Source organism: Scyliorhinus canicula, chromosome 12 (genome assembly GCF_902713615.1).
Source record: "Scyliorhinus canicula chromosome 12, sScyCan1.1, whole genome shotgun sequence".
Lineage (NCBI taxonomy): Eukaryota > Metazoa > Chordata > Chondrichthyes > Carcharhiniformes > Scyliorhinidae > Scyliorhinus > Scyliorhinus canicula.
In genome coordinates this window covers 150337409-150363319 of record NC_052157.1, presented here as the reverse complement: position 1 = coordinate 150363319, position 25911 = coordinate 150337409, and the positions used below count along the sequence as shown (strand labels likewise).

Below are 25911 nucleotides of genomic sequence, written 5' to 3'. Positions count from 1 at the left end.
GTCTGCGTGGGTTCCCTCCGGGTGATCCGGTTTCCTCCCACAGTCCAAAGATGTGCAGGTTAGGTCAATTGGCCACGCTAAATTGCACCTTAATGTCCAAAAGGTGAGGTGGGGTTCCTGGGATAGGGTGGAGGTGTGGGCTCAAGTGGGGTGCTCTTTCTCCGAGGGCCGGTGCGGACCTGATGGGCCGAATGGCCTTCTTCGGCACTCTGAATTCTATGATAAAAAAGGAAACAGTTTATACCAGTGATGGGCAACCTAGGCCGCATCAATGGCCCTCCTTCATCTCAGCAGGCTGCAAGTTTGAAAACAGACTATTTCACTACCAATGACCCCATGAATAAGATTAAAACCATTTAAGACAAGCTGAATATTTTGTAACGAGCTATAGAAAATGCTTAATCATTTATATATTAATAGAACTGTCATCAACTTCAAATGGCAAAAATAAAAATGAAAAAATGAAAATCACTTATTGTCATGAGTCGGCTTCAATGAAGTTACTGTGAAAAGCCCCTAGTCGCCACATTTCGGCGCCTGTTCGGGGAGGCTGGTACGGGACTTGGTCTGCTTTCAAAGCCAGCGATTTAGCCTTGTGCTAAACCAGCAAGAAATATTTAATCTTTGGGCGCCGAGGGAGCATATGCCTCTCACAGTCAATGTTGTGAGCAATCAGCACGTTCCCCACTTCACTCGCCCCTCGCTTCACGTGCGAATCACTTCAGTCATACCGGCAGGAAAAAAACCTACACGGACAGAAATCAGTGGGATGTGGCAACATGTGCGCATGGACAATAGTCAATAAAATGTCTTGTGGGCCACAGTGAGATCTCAGGTGCATGCTGCCCACCAATGAGTTAGACTGCTCCAACCCATTCCTGCAAGTGGCCAATTGTTGACAGCTATCTTTAAAAAATTCACATTTTTTATATTTTGCTACTTTTCCTTGCTGACATAAGGGGGGATGTCAAAGGTAGGTTCTTTACCCAGAGAGTAGTGGGGGCATGGAATGCACTGCCTGTGGAAGTAGTTGAGTCAGAAACATTAGGGACCTTCAAGCGGCTATTGGATAGGTACATGGATTACGGTAGAATGATAGGGTGTAGATTAATTTGTTCTTAATCTAGGACAAAAGTTCGGCACAACATCATGGGCCGAAGGGCCTGTTCTGTGCTGTACTTTTCTATAACCGCTTAAAAATACACCCGAAATTGAAATAACAATAATCATTATTGTCACAAGAAGGCTCACATTAACACTGCCGTGAAAAGCCCCTAGTCGCCACACTCCGGCGCCTGTTCGGGTACACTGAGGGAGAATTCAGAATGTCCAAATTACCTGACCAATATCCTGCCCCCAAAAAAAACAAACCATTGAAAAAATTGGGAAACAAGGATCAAACATGTAAAAACAGAAGTGAAGAACTTGCTGAAACATCATTTTTTTAAAAATCCGTTTCATTTTTTGTGGTTTGGCCTTTTCTTATCCACTTCAAAATTCTACCCCCCCCCCCCCCCCCCCCCCAGTCAACTATTAATATTTCTGTTTGCCTAATGTTTTTTGTAAATCAGTATCCCGCAGTATACAGTCCGCTTTGAAGTTTCAATTCAAACGCAATCCTCCCAGGAAATCTCCCATTGTTATCCTAGGGAAGGAGATACAACTGTTTCTGCTCAGGCAATTTCATGAAACTGACTCAACCTCCTGTGTCAAATGACTCAAATATTCCGGATATAAACCAAGCTGCAAAACTGACAACGCAGCAATTTTCCAAAAATAAAACTTAGGCTTTTATTTTTTTTTAAATTAAAAATCCCTCCCAATTAGTGGCTGGATTTTTTAAAAGTTGGATGAAATGTTTACACTAAAAAATGATACAAACGCTCTAACTCCTCTGTGTGTTTCTCTCGCTGCACATCCCCCCCTCTCGATACACTGAAGGAAATTACGACAGCGTTTTCTGTTCTGACCTCCTGTGAGCAGCGGTTTCGGTGTCTGCAGTTTGGGCAGAGGGACTGGGTCCGGATCAGCTGTCAACATGGATTTCTATTCAAACCCCCTGCCCGTCATTAACCCGGTAAGACATCACCCCCTCCCCTCCCCGCTGGCTCAGTTAATGTGCCCCCCTCCCCGCTGGCTCAGTTAATGTGCCCCCTCCCCGGGACGCCTCTGCCAACCAGCCCCCACCTTTAAACTGGGCGTTGTGACTTTAGCAACAGTTACATTAATTCCCTTGGGGAACTTTTATGGGGAGACTATTTTTCTGGATAAAAGGCAATTTTTCTGCCCATTGGGGAACTTTTACAGGGAGTCAAAATATAGACCCTCAGTTTACTCCCCCCCCCCCCCCCCAAGAAAGTGGACGGATACGCTCAGGGCTATAATTACACCAATGAAGAATTTTAATTGTCTAAAGATGTCCGTTTGAGACGGGATCTTGTTTTTTTCCACAATAGTTGTGCCGTTATATCCAGTTTGTGTGTTTAAATGTGCCCCTGGGGGAGTTCGGAAAAGCTGTACTGAGCACCCTGAGCGGGTAAATTGATGCTCCATCCCACACTGGCCTCTGCATTTTGTTCAAAGTGCTGGGGATCCGCCCTGGACGGTGTTTGGGAGGCTGTCGGTGGGTTTAGAAGCCGGAGCACGGTGGGCAAGACAGGGTTGGCCGAGTGAAAGGTAGACGCTGATCAAAAAGAGAGAGAATTGCGTTTATAAAGCGCCTTTCACGGTCTCACAAGGCTTTCCAGCCAATGTGGCCCTTTGCACGTTGCTGCAGTGTGGGAAATGCAGCCGCCAATTTGGCCTCGACAAGTTCCCACAAACAGCAATGTAAGGGCAGCACAGTGGTTAGCACTGTTGCTCCACAGCGCCAGGGTTCCGGGTTCGATTCCCGGTTTGGATCACTGTCTGTGCGGAGTCTGCACATTCTCCCCGTGTCTGCGTAGGTTTCCTCCGGGTGCTCCGGTTTCCTCCCACAAATCCCGAAAGACGTGCTGTTAGGTGGATTGGACATTCTGAATCCTCCCTCTGTGTACCCGAACAGGCGCCGGAATGTGGCGACTAGGGGCTTTTCACAGTAACTTCATTGCAGTGTTACTGTAAGCCGACTTGTGACAATAATAAAGATTATTATGTGATAGTGACCCAGGTTATTGTTTTTTGTGCTGCTAGTTGAGGGCTGAATATGGACCAGGACACCAGGGGTAACTGCTCTGCTGATCCTCCAGAGAGTGTTACAGGATCGTTTACATCTCCCTGAGTAAGCAGCTGGAAGTCTCTCTGCTCTCTGAGAGATGGCATCTCTTGTTAATATAAATTTAGAGTACCCAATTATTGTTTTATCCAATTAAGGGGCAATTTAGCATGGCCAATCCACCTAACCTACACATCTTTGGGTTGTGGGGGTGAAACCCACGCAGACATGGGGAGAATGTGCAAATTCCACACGGACAGTGACCCAGAGCCGGGATTCGAACCCGGGTCCTCAGCGCCGCAGTCCCAGTGATAGCCACTGTGTCACATGCCGCCCTTGCATCTCTTTTTTAAAAAATATATTTTTATTGGTTTTACATTTATACCTTCTGCCTTTCTCTAATGTTATCACACTTTATTACAGAGGAGTTTCAATAAGTAAAGTGGGTATGCAGGTCAGAAAACCAACACAATTATACAACAAATGAATAAGTATAAACTCAAATGTAATCTGTATGCAGGTGTGGGGCCCCTGTTGTGCCCCCAGTGGTCAGTTGCTGCCACAGCAATATTTTGGATATATATCTGCTGCCTCCTGGTACTAGAACGTATGTGGGGGGGGGTTGCCGTCTGTCTTGCTGTTGTGGTTGTGTGCGTCCTCATTGCTTGTCCCTTGGCTCCCTACTTGCCCTGTGTTTTGCTTGACGTCCCTCCAGCTCCCCTTCTTCCCTGCTTCCTTCCCCCCTAACCCTCTTCCCTCATATCGCCCCTCCCCACTGCCTATCCCACCCCACCCTCCTGTCCTCTCTCTCTTCCGTTGCCTGTCTTGTTCCCCCCCCCACCTCGGCTTTGTTGATTGGTTGCTGGTCATGAACAGGTTGGCGAACAGCCACCACAAGTTATGGAGCCTTCTTCTGAACCCTGGATGGTGTCTTCATCTCTAGTTTGAGAAATTCTGCCAAAGCGGACAGCCAACTGCAGCCTTGGGTGGTGCTGCTGACCTCCAGCCGAGCAGGAGGTCTTTGGCGGGCGATCCAGGGAGGCAAAGGCTAGGGTGTCTGCCCCTCTCCCTCTAAAGAGCTCTGGCTGTTCCAAAGACCGCCACCAGTGGGCACTGCTCCTCCCGCACCCCTACAACCTTGGACATGGCCTCAAAGAAGGTCATCCAGTACCCGACAAACCAGAACATGTGGGTGTGGTTGGCCGGGTCCTCCACCAGATTCGACAGGTTTCATCTAGGGATCTGTGTACAGTTGTTGGCCATTCGGATCTCCAGGTATTGGAATGTGGTCTGGGCCAGTTTGAACAGTAACTCCCCCAGCTCCTTGACAGTATTATTTCCTCTCTACTGCATTTGGGTGGTTTTCTGGTGTGGGATTTGAGCTCAGACCTTTGTGACCCAGAGTCATGTGTGCTACCAACCAATCCACGCAGCAGCTTTTCTGGAATTTTAATAAGGGAAAAAAGGAATCAGATGAGTAACATTAACGTTTATTCATAACGCCTACTGTATACAAAGGGGCCCGGTCAGACTTTACAAGCTTCTCTGTCTCTCTGTCGGTTCCTATCTTATATACTCCTCGAGGAGCTCAAATTCCTCATGCCATTCCTTATGCTCCCCATAATCGTTGACTCCCCTTGTCGATCAAAAATCTGTCTCACTCAGCCTTGAATAAATTCAATAACCCAGCCTATTCAACCTATCTTCAGAAGGTAAGCCCGTCATCCTAGAAATAAGTCGAGTGGACCCTCTCTGAGCTGCTTTTTATAAATACGATGACCAAACTGTCCCCGATACTCCTGGTGCGATCTCAACAATGCAGCAAAACATCCCTATTTTTATATTTCATCCCCCTTGCAATGAACACCAACATTTAATTTGACGTCCTAATCACTTGCTGCATCTGCAGACTAACGTTTTGTGATGCATGTACCAGGACACTCAGATCATTTTGCGCCAGCGAGTTTTGCAATCTCTCCCCATTTATACATCATTTATATCCTTCCTGCCAAAGTGGACAAGTTCACCTGAGCCTGTGTATTGCTGTGTGGCAGGTTGGTCGGTCCATCTCAATTTATTGTTTTAGAAAGGTACCAGGTCATTTATGAGATGTGTGTGTCGCTAACAGGGCTGGTATTTATCGCCCATCCCAAGATGCCCTTAAAAAGGCGTTGGTGGGCTTCTCCAACTGCAGCAGTCCATGTGGTGGAGATGCCCAACAGGAAGTTCCAAAATCCTGACCTGGCCATGGTGAAGGTGCAGCATTGCAGTTCCGGGCCAGGGTGGCAGGTGACTTGTAGGGTTGGTGGGGTCTCCCCAACCTCTACCTGTGCAGGATTCAATTGCCGAATGGTTCCAGGTTTTTACCATCAATACCTAATCATACGACACTGAATTTCCTGATATAGATCCTCAATTTACTTCTCATCAGTTTGAACCTATATCCCCCGCCCCTGCAGAATGTCTCAAACCAGTGGTCCTGAGGAGAATCTTGGGACCGGTTTTGTTTTGCCATGGATTACGGCAGAATTCTCTGGTCTCCCAGCTGTGTGTTGCTTGGCAATGTGCCGCTCGCTGGAGGCGGGATTCTCTACGCTGCTTGTCAATGGGATTCCCCATTGAAGCCACCCCACGCCGCCGGGAATCCCCCAGGCAGGGATGCACTCCTGGTGGAAATAGAAAATTCCAACGGTTCGAGAACTCCGGCTGACATCTCCCCATTGACTCTGAAATTTCACCTTGTCTCTCTCCGACATAGAACATAGAACAGTACAGCACAGAACAGGCCCTTCGGCCCTCGATGTTGTGCCGAGCAATGATCACCCTACTCAAACCCACGTATCCACCCTATACCCGTAACCTAACTGTTTTAGGATACTAAGGGCAATTTATCATGGCCAATCCACCTAACCTGCACATCTTTGGACTGTGGGAGGAAACCGGAGCACCCGAAGGAAACCCACGCACACACGGGGAGGACGTGCAGACTCCGCACAGACAGTGACCCAGCCGGGAACCGAACCTGGGACCCTGGAGCTGTGAAGCATTTATGCTAACCACCATGCTACCGTGCTGCCCCATGGCTGGACTTTGTTTTAAACTAAATGCTTTAATTTTAAATCCAGGTGTTGGGCCCACTCAGCCTGCAACTACTTCCCTCTTTATGTCACATATCTGCTCTTACTGCTCATTTCTGAAATCTGGAGGAAATGGATGGAGTGAAGGAAATCATTGCTCTGTTGCTCAGGAGATCCCAATCATGCACTCTACATTATAAACCCTTTGCTTACTCTAACTGTTATATTGCCTGGAAAACAAAAAAGGCGGAAAGAAGTAGCAGATTTTTGTTTTGTTCTAAGTACCTTCTGCAGGAGAAAATGATCATTACCAAGTATTTTTAAGTTGTCAATGTTATTGTTGAATTTAAAACTGTCCTGTAAGTTCAGAAAAGTTACAATTTACAACCCAGCCTTAAATTGCAAGCTAAATTGATATGGTCTTTGGTGGGAGCTCATTCTTGCTTTCAGTTACTAATAAGATCAGGAAGGTTGACTAATACTTTCAGTTTTGTTTTACTGACGATAACACTCGGAATGGTGTGTGGCTTGGAGAGGAATTTGCGGATGTGGTCTCACTATCCAGTCAAGGTTCAAGTCCCCCCCCCCCCCCCCCCCCCCCCCCCCCCCGGAGGCCTCGACATTGAGAGAGTGCTGCACTACTGGAGGAGGTGTCTTTTAGATAAGGCTCTGGCCCAGATCTTCTGGTCTCCGGAAAGTCAAATGTATCCCAGAAGATGTGTTGTGGGACCCTTTGGAAGTCCCAACTCAGTGACCTTGTGGAAATTGCCTGGTGTGTTTGAACTTTCGATGGGCAACTACCCTGCTCCCTAGGACCCTCTGAAAAAGTCTCCAACTCTTGAGTTAGAACCGGAGATTTTGGACGGCTCTGACTTGCTTTGATAGTTACCCAGGAAATATTATCGATAAATCCTCGACTAAACCCTGGGTAATAATACACTGACGCCCAATCACTCACCCTGAAACCCCACCCGCTGCACTCAACCTAACCTGATAACCCCTCTTGACTTGACCCACCTGCCACTCCACCCACCGGCTACACTACCTCCTTACCGTACCCATGTTACCCCCTTACCTTAACCACGTTACCCCCTTACCTTACCCCATTACCTTACCCACGTTACCCCCTTACCTTACCCATATTACCTCCTTACCTTACCCACGTTACATAGAATAGAATTTACAGTGCAGAAGGAGGCCATTTGGCCCATTGAGTCTGCACCAGCTCCTGGAAAGATCACCCTACCCAAGGTTAACACCTCCACCCTATCCCCATAACCCAGTAACCCCACCCAACACTAAGGGTAATTTTGGACACTAAGGGCAATTTAGCATGGCCAATCCACCTAACCTGCACATCTTTGGACTGTGGGAGGAAACCGGAGCACCCGGAGGAAACCCACGCACACACGGGGAGAACGTGCAGACTCCACACAGACAGTGACCCAAGCCGGAATCGAACCTGGGAACCTGGAGCTGTGAAGTGATTGTGCTATCCACAATGCTACCGTGCTGTCCACGTTACCCCATTACCTTACCCACGTTACCCCCTTACCTTACCCACGTCACCCCGTTACCTTACCCACATTACCCCCTTACCTTACCCACGTTACCCCATTACCTTACCCACGTTACCCCATTACCTTACCCACGTTACCCCTTTACCTTACCCACATTACTCCCTTACCTTACCCACGTTACCCCCTTACCTTACCCACGTTACCCCTTTACCTTACCCACGTTACCCCATTACCTTATCCACGTTACCCCATTACCTTACCTACGTTACCTCCTTACCTTACCCATGTTACCCCCTTACCTTACCCACGTTACCCCATTACCGTACCCACATTACCCCATTACCTTACCTACGTTACCCCATTACCTTACCTGTGTTACCCCATTACCTTACCCACATTACCCCCTTACCTTACCCACGTTACCCCATTACCTTACCCACATTACCCACCTTACCTTACCCACATTACCCCTTACCTTACCCACATTACCCCATTACCTTACCCACATTACCCACCTTACTTACCCACATTACCCGTTACCTTACCCACGTTACCCGTTACCTTACCCACGTTACCCCCTTACCTTACCCACATTAACCCCTTACCTTACCCACGTTACCCCCTTACCTTACTCACGTCACCCCTTTACCTTACCCACTTTACCCCCTTATCCACTTAACTGCACACACATACCTTCTCTCTGTAGCTGTTTTCACAGCAGCATCGGACATTTAAACTCTTTAATTAGTAGAATAAAGTGGTGTAAAAAGTGTGGCCACTGCGTGGATTCTCTGCGTTGCCCCCTACGAGGTTTACTGCATGCAGACATTTCTGAAGGATCCTCCATTTGAAAATCACTCTGAAAAATTGGAGGAAGGTAATCGTGCATTTTTTACTCTCTGAGCAAAGTTGGAAATACTGTTTCCGACCCTCATCATAAGATCTGGGCCTTGAAACACTGACCATTTCAGTTGGAGGTAAGCGATCCCATGACACTTTTTTTGAACAAAAGCAGGGGGGGTTATCCCCAGTGGATATTTATCCTTCAACTACTCTGAATCCTCCACTATCAATATCCTGGGCGTTGCCATTGAGCAGAAACTGAACTGGACCAGCCATATAAATACTGTGGCTACAGGAGCAGGCCAGAGGCTGGGATTTTGCAGACAGTAACTCATGTCCTGACTCCTCAAAGTTTGTCCACCACCTACAAGACATAAGCCAGGAGTGTGATAGAATACCCCCCCCCCCCCCCCCCCCCCCCACCAACTTGCCTGGATGAGTGCAGCTCCAACAACACTCAACCAGGCAGAATTAGCTCCCTGCCCACAAACGTTCACCCCCTCCACCACCGACACACAATGGCAGCCGTGTGTACCATCTACAAGATGCATTGCAGGAACTCATCAAGAATTCTTTGGCCCTACACTTGATCTTAGTCAAAAGGCCAAGACGTGCCTTCCTTTCAAACCTGCGACCACTACCACCTAGAAGGACAGCAGGGCAGCAGATACCTGGGAACACCACCATCCGCAAATTCCTCTCCAAGCCACACACCATCCGGAGTTGGAAATATATCGCTGATCCTTCACTGTTGCTGGGTCAAAATTCTGGAAGACCCTCCCTAACAGCACTGTGGGTGTACCTACACCACATGGGTTACATTGGTTCAAGAACACAGCTCACCACCACCTTCCTAAGGGTGATTGGGGATGGACAATAAAAATGCTGACGTGACCAGCAACTCCCACATTCCAGAGCAGCACGGCGACGCAGTGGGTTAGCACTGCTGCCTCACGGCGCCGAGGTCCCAGGTTCGATCCCGGCTCTGGGTCACCGTGTGGAGTTTGCATATTCTCCCCGTGTCTGCGTGGGTTTCGCCCCCACAACCCAAAGATGTGCAGAGTAGGTGGATTGGCAACGCTAAATTGCCCCTTAATTGGAAAAAATGAATTGGGTACTCTAAAGTTATTTTTTTTAAATTCCCACATTTCGCAAAGAATAAATACCCAACATCACTAAAACCGGTGACTATCATATTACTGATTGTAGGATCTTGCTGTCTGCAAATTGACTCTCGTGTTTTGTACAGAGTCTGCATTTCCAATGGTCTTAATTGACTGTAAAGTGCTTTGCAACATCTGGCAGCCATGAAAGGCGTTACATAACTGTTGGGGAATGGACTATTATCAGAGAATGAAATCTCGGTGAACCTGGTTAACAGAAGCAATGTGCTTGGAAGAGACTTAGCATATATATCAAATATTACTGGCTACGCTTCCTAAATCATAGCAGTCACTGCACTTTGAAAGAATCTAATTGGCTGTAAAGTGCTTTGGGATTCCCTAAGATTGTGAAAAGTGCTACATTCACGCAGATTATTTTAATTACACCTCACCTGCCACGACGTGGGGAAATCTGCCCACAGCTCCTTGCTGTGTACGCCTTAGCAGTTCATTAAAAAAAATATGCATTCAAGGGACATAGCGTCGCTGGCTAGTCCAGCATTTATTTCCCCTCCCTAATTGCCCTTGGGAAGGTGGTGGTGGGTGAGCTGCCTTCCTGAACCGCTGCAGTCCACGTGGTGTAGGTGCACCCACAGTGCTGTTAGGGAGGATGTTCCAGGATTTAGAGGGGAGCTTGCAGGTGGTGGAATTCCCTGGTATCTGCTGCCCTTATCCTTCTAGATAGCAGCGGTTGTGAGTTTGGAAGGTTCTACCTAAGGAGCCTTGGCGAGTTCCTGCAGTGCATCTTAAAGATGGTGCACACGGCTGCCGCTGTGTGTCGGTGGGGAGGTAGCCATGATTCTGTGTCGGCATTAAAACACAATGTGCTAGATACTAATTTCATTCTCTTTTATATGTTTTTAGAAAAAAAATGTAGATATAAAAAGAGAAAATAATTTAATGGGTAAAAGTGTGGAAAAAATGGGAAATGGTAGACATCTGCATCTCACCAGCCAGTGCCTGAAGCGGAGGTGAATTAAACAATCGATGATAACATTTCAGGTGTTTCTCTTCATCAGGAGCTGCGCCATATCCTGACCAATCATCTCTTCTCCTCCACCCCCCCCCCCCCCCCCCCCCCCCCCCCCCCCCAACCACCACCACCACCAAACAAAAGAAACATTAACAAAATGTTTGGTACTCTGGATAAAGAGCAGGGAAATGGGACTAATTGGATAGTCCTACCAAAGTAAACACGATGGGCTGAATGGCCTTCTATATTGTATCATTCTATGATTTGATTATCCTATCGTTTTCCCTGAGAATATCATACTGCAGCAGTTCAAGGAAGTGTTTCAGCCCCACCTTCTCGAGGATAATTCGAGTTGGGGCAATAATAAATGCAACATTCTTGTCCCGCCAACAAATACAACCAAAACAGTCTCTGCGACAGCTTCAATCTCCTCTTCCCCTCGTTCCCTTGCCTTGCCCAACAACCCTGCGAGGCACCTTGCAAAAATGCCTGTTGTGATTTCAAGTGTGTGCCAGCTAACATTTTCGGTCAAATATTCTCTGGTGCATGCAGCCCGAGGGGTTTAACATGGCTTTCAGCCCCATAATAAACCAGAGCAAGAGGGCTTTAGTCAGTGGACATTCCCCAGTGAGCACTTGTAGCAGTTGTCCCAAGCTCCAGTACATCACTCAGCTCTAGACCTGATCCTTGGATAGTGTCAGACTGCAACACTCCGCCATGGACAGCTACTTGCACCGGAGGGCCAGCCAGTTTTAGGCAAATTAAAGAGCATCTTTTACCGAGTTGATGGCCCTGCAGCAGCAGTTTGTCTTGGTGTGCGGCCCTGGGAACAGCCCGTAAAGCACTCGCTGAAAGACCCCATTGTTAGTGTTGGTGTTAACTAATGTGAGCAGGCATCAAACTCCTGGAAATACAATTAACTGACAAGTGAAGCATTTCTGTGTTCAAATACAGCCAGATCTTGGTGACTGAATACTAACTGTTAATGTATCAGCAAGTGCATGCTTTTTGGCAATTAGAGTGTTAATGAAAAAATGAAATGAAATGAAAATCGCTTATTGTCACAAGTAGGCTTCAATGAAGTTACTGTGAAAAGCCCCTAGTCGCCACATTCCGGCGCCTGTTCGGGGAGGTTGGTACGGGAATTGAACCCTGCTGCTGGCCTGCCTTGGTCTGCTTTAAAAGCCAGCTCTTTAGCCCTGTGCTAAACCAGCCCAAGATTAAGCTAATGGTCTTATTAAAGACAGGTGATGGTTATCATCTCAACCTTCAAAAGAGTATAAACGGACACAGCTGGAATACTTGGGGTAGTATAAACTTGCTGAAGGTAAAAGACAGGCTACTGGATTATTTCCCCATCATATACTCGCACTGAAATTAACACTAACCACCAACGCTCTCTGTATACAAGGAAATAATCTAACATTTCAATGGATCTGAAAGCATTCGCAAGAAGGAAACAGAAAGGATTTATACTCATTTCCTACATTTTTATCTATCTGTAAAATGTGTCTAAATATATATATCTAATTTATTTTACTACAGCCAGCTTCATTATTGAAAGGAAATAAGGATTTTAGTCTCCTTTGTCTATTTAGCTGGTGCTGAGTGTTAACTGGCCAGAATTCTCAGGGATTCTATCTCTCTCCCCACCTAGGTAAGATCTTCCTGAACTCCACTTTGCATATCCTCAGCCTGAATCCTCTCAGTATGTGGCAACTGAACTTTCACAGCTTTCTGGTTTAGAGAATTCCTACGATTCACATGCCCTCTGGATGTGAAGAAATTTCTCCTCACCTCAGTCTTAAATGGCCGACCCCCTTGTCCTGAGACTGTGGCTTCCATGTTCTTGACATTCCAGCAAGAAGAGGGAGCCCCTCAGCGTTGACCCTGTCATAGAACATAGAACAGTACAGCACAGAACAGGCCCTTCGGCCCTCAATGTTGTGCCGAGCTATGATCACCCTACTCAAACCCACGTATCCACACTATATCCGTAACCCAACAACCCCCCCCCCCCCCTTAACCTTACTTTTATTAGGACACTACGGGCAATTTAGCATGGCCAATCCACCTAACCCGCACATCTTTGGACTGTGGGAGGAAACCGGAGCACCCGGAGGAAACCCACGCACACAGAGGGAGGACGTGCAGACTCCACACAGACAGTGACCCAGCCGGGAATCGAACCTGGGACCCTGGAGCTGTGAAGCATTTATGCTAACCACCATGCTACCCTGCTGCCCCTGGGTGCGGTTGTCAAACCCCCCCCCCCCCCCCCCCCCCCCCCTCCAAAACTCTGTGAGCTGAACCATTATGAGGATAGGGTAGAATGAAAATCTCCTTCTCAAACCCTCTCTCTTCAGATAAAGCTCACTCTAAAGTCCAGGACCTGGATTCATCCTCTGAGATAGCTGGACTTCAATGAACTGCTGACCACGGAAAACTCTCCTCGTCTCCATCCTGCCTGACCGTAATCCTGTTTTGTGTTTCAGTCGATCCCTTACACTGGTCCCATCCCCGGGGGCTTGCAGGATGGGAAGATGATCATGATTAAAGGACGTGTACTTCCTCACACTAACAGGTATTCCATCGAGAATGTGTCATAAAATCATGGGTGCGGTTGTATTATCTATCGAGCTTTGAAAACTTGTGACTAAAGATCTTAATACTTCCAGTATAGAGCAGATTGTGAGCAGAGTCAGCAGGAGCCAAGTCCCCAAAATCCTTCCAGTTACTCACCATTGTATAGTTGGAGTTATTTTAACCAACCACCACCCATTGCAAAACTGAAAGGATTGGGTGCAGCACCATTTGTTGAAGTCAATCGCCGTACCAGCCTCCCCGAACAGGCGCCGGAATGTGGCGACTAGGGGCTTTTCACAATAACTTCATTTGAAGCCTACTTGTAACAATAAGCGATTTTCATTTCATTTAATTTTGGGCGGGGTGTAAATCTGGCATTCCACACGATCCCACATGTTTTCCGCCTGGAGAGTTAGGGTAAAATTAAATTAGATTAGAATGACCTTTTCCGTCTTGCTTGGATGTACCTTACTTTCCCTCCCACCAGCCATTGCAGGACTCCAAAGGAAAGTACAACTCTAGGTTAGCTGGACTATAATGAACTGCTGACCACTGAACGCTCTCCTTGTCTCCATCCTGCCGGCCTTACCCGCTGCTGTGATTTTCTAATCCTGCCAAAGGTCAATGGGCTTTGGCTGTAGCCCCTGCGGCACGTCCGGCCACAGGGGATAGAAGATCGCGGCCTTAATGTTATTTATTGGACTCAGGATAGAAACCAATGAATTTCAGCCATTAGCACCTGGGACAATATTCACGCACAATTGCAAACATTGTTAATTGAATATTAATTGTGTTTAAAGGTGGTGGGCATTAACTGGGGATTCATTTGAGCCCCTAGAAATAGGGTGGTTGTTGAGTTGGGAGGTTTATGCTTGTAACGTGTAATTTTATAAATACATATAAAAGCATGTAAAGATTGGCTCCAGTTTTATCCTTCCCCAGTTGGCTTTCTAGATTAGAATAACTCAACTTCTCGCACAGGATGGGACGTGCAGCATTGCAGCACTATCTCTTGTTTTGTTACCTGTGTGGTAGGTAACATGTGCTGCTCAAACCTTGGTTAGCGATGAGGTCTTCTGAATCTCGATGAAGAAGACTCAAACTCGTCTAGTAGTAACAAAAGGTTTATTGAGTATAACAATAATAGCATGAGCTATTTACTTTAACTTTGATACTAGTGATAAGGTTAACAAGATCAAACTACGGTAACTATACGTAACTCCACTAGCCATCTAAACTAATCTCATATTGCCCTGGTCACAGTGCACCCAAGAGAGAGAGAGAGAGAGAGACCCAATGTGGTTGCCTTTTATACCCCTGTTGATCCGGCCCTCTAGTGATCATGTGGTGCTACTGATTACACATTAACCCCTTGTGTACATTCACATATAGAGATCACTACACCTCTACCGCACTGGTGTGGAAGCTTGGGTCAGACACTTCTTGATCTAGACTAGGAAACCAAAACCTTGTGATTTGGGGACTGCTACTGAAACAGTAACCCAGCATCAGTTGATAGCGATAGTAAACCACGGGTTGGTGATGGTCTCATTTCAACCTTGTGCAATAGGTCGGTTCCCTCCAACTTTGTTGGACCCATTAATTCCTCTGAGCCAGTTCCCTTGATTGAAGCTGGTTGAATGTGTGTCTTTTTACAAACCAGGTTTACAAACTGGAGCCCCCGGTATTGCCGAGAAGAGCCATTGTTGTTCCCAGGTTGTTTCTATTTTGGCTGTTGAGACACGTGGTGATTTTGTTCCCATACTGCTCTGCTCTTTATCCTCAGATTTCATGTGAATCTCCATTGCGGCCAAATGGCACATCATTGCGATGTCGCCTTTCACTTCAACCCACGCTATGAGAGTACAAATTACGTTGTTTGTAACTCCTTTGAGAGCCAGAGATGGTGCTCTGAAGAGAGGAAACATGAGGTGCCGATCCAGAGGGGCGAGACCTTCCAGCTTCTCATTCTTGTCCAGTCGGATTGCTATAAGGTAATTTGTTTCAAAACTACAAAAACCTATAAGTTGAAAAGTGAAAACAAGCCAAAGCCAAACACATTTCCGCCCTTTTAAACACCGCGGAACAGTCCAGGATTGAATCTGGCGTTCCGTGATTTATCATAAATCATGAACTTGGGGTGTTGCCAGTTATCTTTAAGAGTGTTGTGTTGTTGTCAAGGTGGCAGTGAACGATAAACACTTTCTGGAGTTCAAGCACCGGATCCCATTCTCCAGAGTGGACACCATTACTATCGAGGGTCAAATCGAGGTCGTCTCCCTCAGTTTCATAAACAGCAACGTAAGTAACACACCGTATATTTGATCTTGCTACCGGGGGTGTTTAATTGAGAGGTTATGTACCTTTAGTAAGTGGTAGTGTACAAGGTGTCTCTATGGGTTGAGTATAAAATCCCCCCCCCCACCCAATCTGATTTGGACAGTTCCCCTGAATGTGTTGTCACCTAGAATCATAGAATTTACAGTGCAGAAGGAGGCCATTTGGCCCATTGAGTCTGCACCAGCTCTTGGAAAGAGCACCGGACTTAAGCCCGCACCTCCCTGTAACCCAGTAACTCCACCAAATCATTTTGGACACTAAGGGCAATTTATCGTGGCCAATCCACCTAACCTGCACAAAAATGTGCAGACTCCACACAGACAGTGACCCAGCGGGGAATTGAACCTGGGACCCTGGCGCTGTGAAGCCACTTGTGCTACCGTGCTGCCCGATTGACCCCGTGTCTGCGTGGGTTTCTTCCGGGTGCTCCGGTTTCCTCCCACAGTCCCACTCTCTGAGTACGCCGCTTTTCGGAGGCCGGAGAATCGGGGAACCAGTCCCGATTCCGTGCGGGGAAATGGATTCTCCGCCCCGGCGCCGGCCGAGATTTCGGCGTTGGGGTGCGGAGAATCCAGCCCCTGGTCTCTATCGTGTAAGAAGGAGAGAATACCACTGGAGAAAATGCAAAAAAGATTGACAAAAATGGAAAGATTACAACTAACAGGAAAGAGTTGTTTCCGAAAATGGAAGATGTAGAGGTGTCCTGGTAAAGTGCTTTTAAATGCTGAATGTGATTCCGTAGTGTGAAGGAAAGGGAGTGGGGTGGGGAAGTATTCAGTATCGCTGTCTTCAGTTTCAGTTTCAATCTTGCATGTTGAATTTGACTGACTTTGTGTGTGTCACTGCTCCCTAGTGGTACAGTATTGTATCCTCCCAACAGCAGTCAAGGCAACAGATTCTTTTAATGTCTCATGGCTGTAAAATGGCCAGAATGTACCTCCTGCATATTGTTGCAAAGTCCCACACAACGACTGGATATTGACTTATTTGCCTACAGTGTGACAATAGTGAGATCTGTGGGGGTGAGAGTCAGCAGCTGTTGCCAGTGGAAACGTTTATTCGCTGTCTTGACACCCAATTCTGTTTCAATTCCAGATTCAGCCTGCGGCCCCAGCAGGAAATGCAAATAACGTGAGTTTGATGGGATCACCGTAGTTATCTCTTTAACCCCTTTGTTTTTACTGTTTGCTTCAATGTCCTTCTCAATAACTTCATCACATGAAATAGTCGAAGGATTAACTGCGGAAGGGACTATTTCCAATAGCTGTCGGAACCAAAAGACATGGGAGCAGAATTAGGCCACTCGGCCCATCGAGTCTGCTCCGCAATTCAATCATTCAACCTTATAGAATTCCGACAGTTCAGAAGGAGGCTATCCGACCCATCGGGTCTGCACCGACCCTCCGAAAGAGACCCGCCCAAGCCCATTCCTGCACCCCATCCCCGCAACCCCACCAAACCTACAACTCTTTGGCCGCTAAGGGGCAATTTAGCGTGGTCAATCCACCTAACCTACACTTCTTTGGACTATGGGAGGAAACCGGAGCACCCGGAGGAAACCCACGCAGACATGGGGAGAAAGTGCAAACTCCACACAGTCATCTGAGGCCGGAATTGAACCCGATTTCTGGTGCTGTGAGGCAGCAGCGCTAACCACCATGCCGCCCCACGGCAATTTATCCATCTTCCCCCTTTTTGATCATTTTGAAAATATCTATTGGTCGCTTCAAGACTTCCTTCAATGCTAGCACCCCCCCCCCCCCCCCCCCCCCCACCACCACCCCCACCTCCGCCACCCGCTTTGATGAGAAGACCCTGAGACATTCCGCATTGTTTTGATTTCTAAGTGCCAACATAAAGAAAGTTATCCATAGGTGCAAATCAATCATGGGAGTAAAATGAGGTTAAAGGACAATCCGCAAAACAGGAGCCTGCAGGGAAGCTGTTAATCTCCAAGCTTTCAGCTCTGCAGCTTCTCCAGCCAAAAAGCTAACTCATCTCTTAGTTTCCAAATGTTGATATATCTGCTGTGCTTCCCCCGCCCCTCTTTCCTCTTTCCCCCTCCCACCGTCCCATTCTCTTTTCACCCCTGTGATCACCCACCACCTACTCTGTCTCCTAGTTAAGCAGCACCTTGACTCTGCAATCCTTCGCCATTGTTCACCCCTCCCTTTCTGGGTAACCCCCTCCAGTCCCACAACCCTTTGTGATCCTCTGCCTCCATCTACTTCCCGCCTCTTGTGCATTCCCAATTATACATCCGCCACCAATTGTGACCGCGGCTGCCTTTGCCCCAAGCTCTACAATTCTCCCTCTCTACCTCATCGCCTCGCTCCGCTCTTTTAAAACACGCTTTAAAACCTGCTTCTTTAACTGGGTTTTTGGTCATCTGACCTAATCTCTCCTCCTGAAATGAAATTAAATGAAAATCGCTTATTGTCACGAGTAGGCTTCAATGAAGTTACTGTGAAAAGCCCCTAGTCGCCACATTCCGGCGCCTGTTCGGGGAGGCTGGTACGGGAATTGAACTGTGCTGCTGGCCTGCCCAGTCTGCTTTCAAAGCCAGCGATTTAGCCCAGTGTGTAAAACCAGACCCTGAGTCTTGGCGTTGTGCTTTTATGATGCTCCTGTGAAGAGCCTTGAGATAGTTCATTACGTTAGAGGTGCCAGATAAATATAAGTTGTTGTTGTATCTCTCCCTACAACACAGTGAGCACGTACTGCATTTGATGCACCATCTCACATCTAACCAGCCCCCCCCCCCCAAGAGTAACATGATCCACTGTGGGTGAAGGTAGGGATTTCCCGTAAGCTTTCTCTAAGGGACATTCATTGGGGACGGTTAGATAGAAGTAGAATATTCTCAAATGTTCCACCTCCACATTTAACCAGCTGCCCTCTGCTGCACAGTCCCACAGTCAAGACTGCGCCCCGTCACATCCCCTTATGCATGGTCCTCATCGCATAAAGTAAGAGGCGCGAACCCCACCTGTTACGAAACTTACTGACAGTCTCTTGACGCAACTTGAATTTTTTGTGCTGCGTGATTGTAAAAGGAACATCTTTCTTTGAATTCCAGTTCAATCCCGGCTTTCCTGGTTTTCCAGCCCCTGGAAACGCCTGCCCGGTAAGTTTCCATCTGTTGTTGTTTCTTGTACTGCCTAGTCCCTGGAATGTCTTTACATTGTGGTATCACAAATTCTGTTTCAACCTTGACCCAAACCCACTTTTAAAAAGGAGCATTCTACATGGTATTGTTGACTCTTGTTGACCCTTGTTGACCCTTGTGCAATTCTGAGTCAGAGGACAACGGAACATTGGCTACAGTTAGAACCATTGCCTGGAGCTAACACTGGGAGTCCATTACTTTCTTGTGTTATTAGAACATAGAACAGTACAGCACAGAACAGGCCCTTCGGCCCTCAATGTTGTGCCGAGCCATGATCATCCTACTCAACCCACGTATCCACCCTATACCCGTAACCCAACAACCCCCCCCTTAACCTTACTTTTATTAGGACACTACGGGCAATTTAGCATGGCCAATTCACCTAACCCGCACATCTTTGGACTGTGGGAGGAAACCGGAGCACCCGGAGGAAACCCACGCAGACACGGGGGGAGGACGTGCAGACTCCACACAGACAGTGACCCAGCCTGGAATTGAACCTGGGACCCTGCAGCTGTGAAACATTTATGCTAACCACCATGCTACCCTGCTGCCCCAAATGATCATTTTTTAAGGAGTAGGGTCTGGGTGATTTATTTTTTTCCCTTGCCCAGTTCTTTCCCCTCCTCTACTAAAAGCAGCCAAGGGTACATACATATGTAGAGAAAAGCAGCAGGAGGAGGCCATTCAGCCCCTCGAGCCTGCTCCGCCATTTATTGCAATCATGGCTGATCATCAAGTTCAATACCTTGATCCCGCCTCCCATATCCCTTTAGCCCCAAGAGCGATATCTAATTCCTTCTTGAAATTACACAATGTTTTCACCTCAACTACTTTCTGTGGTAGCGAATTCCACAGATTCACCCCTCTCTGGGTGAAGAAATTTCTCCTCACCTCAGTCCTAAAAGGTTTACCCCTGACCCTCAAACGGTGACCCGAGGGGCTTTTCACAGTAACTTAATTGCAGTGTTAATGTAAGTCTACTTGTGACAATAATAAAGATTATTATTATAGTTCTGGGCTCCCCTATCATCGGGAACATTCTTTCTGAATCTACCCTGTCTAATCCTGTTAGAATGTATACATTTCTTTGAGATCCCCTTTCATTCTTCTAAACTCCTGTGAATATAATCGAAACTGACTTAGTCTCTCCTCATATGACAGTCTCGTCATCCCAGGAATCAGCCTGGTAAACCTTCACTGCACTCCCTCCATAGCAAGAACATCCTTCCTCCTACATGTTTCACAATACTTGATTCTCTCACCCGTCAAGTGGCCATTTAAAAAATAAATCATTGTGGGTGTTGCTGGTAAGGCCCATCAAAGAGGGTTAAATGCATTCCAATTACACCCTCTTCATGCTTGAGTGGTTTCGAAGTGCTGAGCTGGAAATTGAGAGCACTTAACTCTCTTTTAAGTGGTTGATGTTTGTAAACATTGTGGTTACAGCACTTAGTGTGTAAGGAAGACATGTGTGGGGGGTGGGAGGTGGCCAGCCGTGGGACCGCACCATTGGGCCGCCCACTGAAAATGGCTCCCTGATAGCGGCAATCCCTTGCGAATCCCTTGTATTCTTCGGCATGCATACATTTGCCTGTCGCGGGATACTGAATTGCTTGGGAGCGCAAATCATAGAACATAGAACATACAGTGCAGAAGGAGGCCATTCGGCCCATTGAATCTGCACCGACCCACATTAAGCCCTCACTTCCACCCTATCCCCGTAACCCAATAACCCCTCCTACCCTTTTTTGGACACTAAGGGGCAATTCAGCATGGCCAATCCACCTAACCTGCACGTCTTTGGACTGTGGGAGGAAATCAGAGCACCCGGAGGAAACCCACGCAGACACGGGGAGAACGGGGAGAAATCAGTTCCGGCGGGAGAACATAGTCTCCTGAGTGGAGAATCTCCATGTTTTTTCCTCTCAAAACCTACGTTGTTTCTGAAATTCTCTTAGATTCTCCGTCCCTCTCCTATGTTTTCCCCCTGTGTTATTTTAAATTGTGCTTGGATTGTGAGTGTTACTGGCAAAGTCGGCATTTATTACCCATCCCTAACTAAAATAGACGAGCAAACCACTCTGTTCAGGGGCAGAAGGGCAGCCGAACTTGGCCTTAATTTCTCTTCCTGAAGCAAAGTAATAATAATAATCTTTTATTGTCACAAGTATGAAGTTACTGTGAAAAGCCCCTAGTCGCCACATTCCATCGCCTGTTCGGGTAAGCTGGTCCGAGAATTGAACCCGTGCTGCTGGCCTTGTTCTGCATTACAAACCAGGGGCGGGATTCTTCGGAAACCGGCGGAGTGGGCAGCACTGGCGCCAAGGAGTGGCGTGACCCACTCCGGCGTCGGGCCGCCCCGAAGGTGCGGAATCCTCCGCCGGCTAGGCCGGCGCCGGAGTGGTTTGCGCTGGCCGGCGCGGAAGGGGCTTGGTGCCACGCCAACCAGTGCCGAAGGGCCTCCACCGGCCGGCGTGAGTTGGCGCATGCGCGGGAGACCAGCATGTGCTGGCACCATCCCAACGCATGCTCAGGGGGGTTCACCTCCACGCCAACCATTGCGGACTGTTACAGCAGCCGACGCGGAGGAATAGCGTACCCCCCACGGCATAGGCCCGCCCACAGATTGGTGGGTTCCGATTGAGGGCCAGGCCACCATGGGGGCACCCCCCCCGGGCCAGATCTCTCCGCGCCCCCCCCCCCCCCGAGGCCCCCCGGAGGCCGCCCGCGTGGGCCGCAGAATCGCCGGGGGGGACCACTGCTAGCGGCCGCCGACCGGCACGGAGCGATTCCCGCCCCCACCAAATCCCCGGCGCCGGATAAATCAGCAGCCGGCGGGGGCGGGATTCGCTCCGCCCCCCAGGCGATTCTCCGACCCGGCAGTGGGTTGGAGAATCCCGCCACAGCTGTCTCGCTCACAGAGCTAACAGTAGTGAACCAGATTGGTTTTTCCAACCATTCAATTATTAGGAACAGAGGAATTAAGAGCAGGAGTAAGCCATTGGGCTCTTCCAGCCTGCTCAGCTATTTAATAAGATCATGTCGGATCTGGCTGTAGTCTCAGCACCAGGTTCCTGACTGCCCCCATAACCCTCGACTGTCAAAAACCTGACTAACTCAGCTTCTTATCAATTCAATAACTCAGTCTTTTCTTTCAGGATCATTATTAATGAGATTAACATTTCACCCCAGATTTATTAACTAATTGAATTTAGGGCATTGTTTAATGTAAATGAAAGAGAATCCTGTTTGGGCCTGTTTATCATAGAATTTACAGTGCAGAAGGAGGCCATTCGGCCCATCGAGTCTGCACCAGCTCTTGGAAAGAGCACCCTACCCAAGGTCAACACCTCCACCCTAACCCCATAACCCAGTAACCCCACCCAACACGAAGGGCAATTTTGGACACTAAGGGCAATTTATCATGGCCAATCCACCTAACCTGCCCATCTTTGGACTGTGGGAGGAAACCGGAGCACCTGGAGGAAACCCACCCACACACGGGGAGGATGTGCAGACTTCGCACAGACAGTGACCCAAGCTGGGAATCGAACCTGGGACCCTGGAGCTGTGAAGCAATTGTGCTACCCACAATGCTACCGTGCTGCCCACTTTAGCGGGATGTATTACGGAAATTGCAGTGCTGAGAACGATCCCGCTATTAAACAGGTCTCTGCTTCATTTTTGGGCCTTGGCGAGGAACGCCATTTAAAAATGGCTCCCCGATCTCTGGACCCTTCACCGTGACCCCCAGAACCCCCAAACCCTATCTTAACTATTAGGTGCCCTTGAGCACCTGCACCCCATCTCATAAGGGCCTGGCACCCCTGGGCCTGATCCCTGGCATGGGCAAGATTCCACATGGGCACTTTGGCACTGCCAACCTAGAACCCTAGCTGTGTCCCTTCCCAAATCCCAACCGCCCAACGCCCCCGATTGCCTGAGAGCAACCCCCGCCCCCATCAAGTGCCAGTATGCCTGATCAATGTTTGCGCAAGCCAGTGCTAAAAGGCGTCTGCTCGGGGTGTGGGGTCCGGCACCTTGGGTAACTCCGGCACAAACATATTTAAGTGAGCTTAAGTGCACGCATAAGGGCGGCACGGTGGCACAGTGGTTAGCGCTGCTGCATCACGGCGCTGAGGACCCGGGTTCGATCCCGGCCCTGGGTCACTGTCCGTGTGGAGCTTGCGCAGTCTCCCTGTTTCTGCGTGGGTTTCGCCCCCACAACCCAAAGGTGTGCAGGGCAGGTGAATTGGCCACGCTAAATTGCCCCTTTAATTGGAAAAGAAAAGGAATTGGTTACTCTAAATTTAAAAGAAAACTGCACACTTAAACATGGAAAGCTGGATCATTGAGGCCTCTCGCGAGATTCACTCGCCTGCTTGCGTCCCTAATCAGGCGATACCATTAGATTGTCAATCTTTCCCAGTTGCGGGATTTGAACTCATGCCTCTGAAGCATTAGGCTGAGTCTCTGGATTACTAACCCAGTAGCATTTCCATCATGCTACAATTCCCACTGTGTTGCAGTGAGGAAAAGAAAATACTTTTTTTTTTACAAAAACATACGTTGTTAACAATTATAATCTCTTATTTCTGGTGTCCATCATTCAGTGAATCTTTGGCACTTTGTGCTGCCACTTCTGTCTGCTTTCTGAGTGATGCGCGATCAATAACTACTGAAACAAAGGAGTAGTCCGCACTGAAGGCTTTAATCAACAAGATGTTTCCCCAGCAGCTCGAGTACAGAAAAAAGGTTGACTGCTGGGAAACACGGGCTCTTATACCCCGCCTCATTGGGCGGAGCTACCTTACGTCCCGACCAATGAAATGCAAATACTTGGGCCAATGAGCAGCGAGCCTTCTCCACCAATGGTAGCTCACACTCCCAGGTACCGTAGTACCTCTAGTCATACTACCACACTGAGAATGTTCCTTTGCTGTCAGTAGCTTCAGTTACTATTTAAGGTGACCCAATGTTTTTGTATTAACCTCTCTCTTCACTTCCAGGCAGGTTCCATGTTTGGCCCACCTCCCCCAGCCAATCCGGTAAGTTCTGCTCTTTTTTTGCTAAGCTCCAGATTCGCTGTTGCCTAGGCACCGACTCCATCCCTCTTCCAGGCAACTGTCCAGATTAAGCCAGTCTATTCAGAACCTCAGACCCTGAGATGAACTTCTGACCTCCATCACTCAGGCCGCCTATTTCCACCTCCATTACTTCACTCTTGTCTTAGCTCATCCAGGAGGAGAGATTGGTTCGACTGGGCCTGTATTTACTAAAGTTTGGAAGGATGTGAGGAGATCTGATTGAAACATATAACATTCTAACAGGGCTGGACAGACTAGATTCGGGGAGGATGTTTTCCCCGGGCTGGGGGATCTAGAACCAGGGGTTCCCCCTGGGCTGGGGAATCTAGAACCGGGGGGGGGGGTCCCTGGGGTGGGGGATCTAGAACCAGGGGTTTCCCCTGGGCTGGGGTATCTAGAACCGGGGGGGGGGGGGGGGGGTCCCTGGGCTGGGGAATCTAGAACCAGGGGGGTTTCCCTGGGTTGGGAATCTAGAACCAGGGGGTTTCCCTGGGCTGGGGAATCTAGAACCGGGGGTTTCCCTGGGCTGGGGAATCTAGAACCAGGGGTTTCCCTGGGCTGGGGAATCTAGAACCAGGGGGATTCCCTGGGCTGGGGAATCTAGAACCAGAGGTTTTCCCTGGGCTGGTGAATCTAGAACCAGGGGTCACAGTCTCAGGATTGGGGGAAACCATTTAGGACTGAGATGAGGAAAAATATCTACTCTAAGGTTCGTGACCCTGTGAAATTCTCAACTACAGGAAGTTGTGGAAGTCAAACCACTGAATGTATTCAAGAAAGAAATAGATTTGTCTTTAGCTTTTAATAACATCAAGTGGTATGGGGAGAAAACGGAAATATGGCATTGTTAGAAGGTCAGTCATGATGGTATTGAATGGGCGAGCAGGATCAAAGGGCCGAATGGCCTTCTCCTGCTCCTAGTTTCTATGTTTCTATCTGCTGAAATCTTCGTCTCTACTTTTGTGACCTTACGACGTGACGATTCCAACTCGCTCCTGGCAGCTCTCCCACATTCTACTCCCCGTAACCCTGAGGTCATCCAAAAGCCTGCTACCCGTGTCTGAACTAGCACCAGGTGAACTTTCACCTGTCACCCCTGTGCTCGCTGACCTCCATTGGCTCCCAGACAACCAACATTTTGATTATTAAATTCCCATCATTGTTCTCCATGGCTTCACCCCTCCACGTCTCTGTAACTCGTCCAGCTCCACAATACTCAGGTATCCGCATTCTTCTTATCTCGGCCTCTGGAACATCTCCAATTTTAGTTGCTCAACCACCTTCTTGAGGGCAGTTCGGGATGGGCAACACGTGTTGGCCCAGCCAGCGATCCCCACATCCAGTGGAAGAATTTAAAAAATAATATACTTCATTCCAAACATGTGTAAAAACAGCAACATATGAAATACACACTCCATACAATCACAGCCCACAGTTTGTACAGTATTTCCTCTTTTATCAACCTCCCCCACGACGAACAATTCCTTAAGCAGCGTCATGAACAACCCCCACTGCATCTCGAAGCCCTCCTCTGACCCCCTCAACTCAAACTTAATCTTCTCCAACCAGAGACCAATCTGGCATTCCTTCCCTATAACTCTCCATCACTTTACCTAATTTTACTAATTTAAGAGGCTCTTTAAAACCAATCGGTTTGACCAAGGTTTTGTTCATCTGACCTAATGTCTCTTGATGTGGTTTAGTGTCATAGGAGCTATTTTGTGATATTAAGGGTGCTACACAAATATAACTTGTTATAGTTACACTGGTCAAACCCCATCTTAATCTTTCTTCTCACTTCAAGTCTCATTAACTCTCTCCTCAGTTCCAGGCGGGTTCCATGTCTGCCCCACCTGCCTTTGCTAACCCGGTAAGTTTCAAAGAATTACGCAGATCAAACGTTGGAATTTTTAATTGTTTTGTCAATTTCCTGATGGGACAATCTCTCTCTGTTTGA

At 48.1% G+C, this 25911-nt stretch overlaps 1 protein-coding gene across 2 annotated transcripts in view; it reads left to right on the top strand.

Moving 5' to 3' along the window:
• Positions 1-1934: 1934 nt before the first annotated feature.
• The window catches only part of LOC119975036 (galectin-4-like), a 36447-nt gene continuing 12470 nt past the window's right edge, over positions 1935-25911 (top strand). Inside the window, exons 1-8 of one of the 2 annotated variants that reach the window (XM_038814494.1) lie at positions 1935-2077; positions 13265-13353; positions 15142-15349; positions 15537-15656; positions 16791-16826; positions 18775-18822; positions 23877-23915; positions 25780-25824. In XM_038814494.1, the coding sequence (XP_038670422.1) occupies positions 2039-2077; positions 13265-13353; positions 15142-15349; positions 15537-15656; positions 16791-16826; positions 18775-18822; positions 23877-23915; positions 25780-25824 (624 nt within the window). In that variant the 5' untranslated portion in view covers positions 1935-2038. The remainder of the gene's footprint in view (positions 2078-13264; positions 13354-15141; positions 15350-15536; positions 15657-16790; positions 16827-18774; positions 18823-23876; positions 23916-25779; positions 25825-25911) is intronic. The other variant, XM_038814495.1, reaches the window with a different exon arrangement.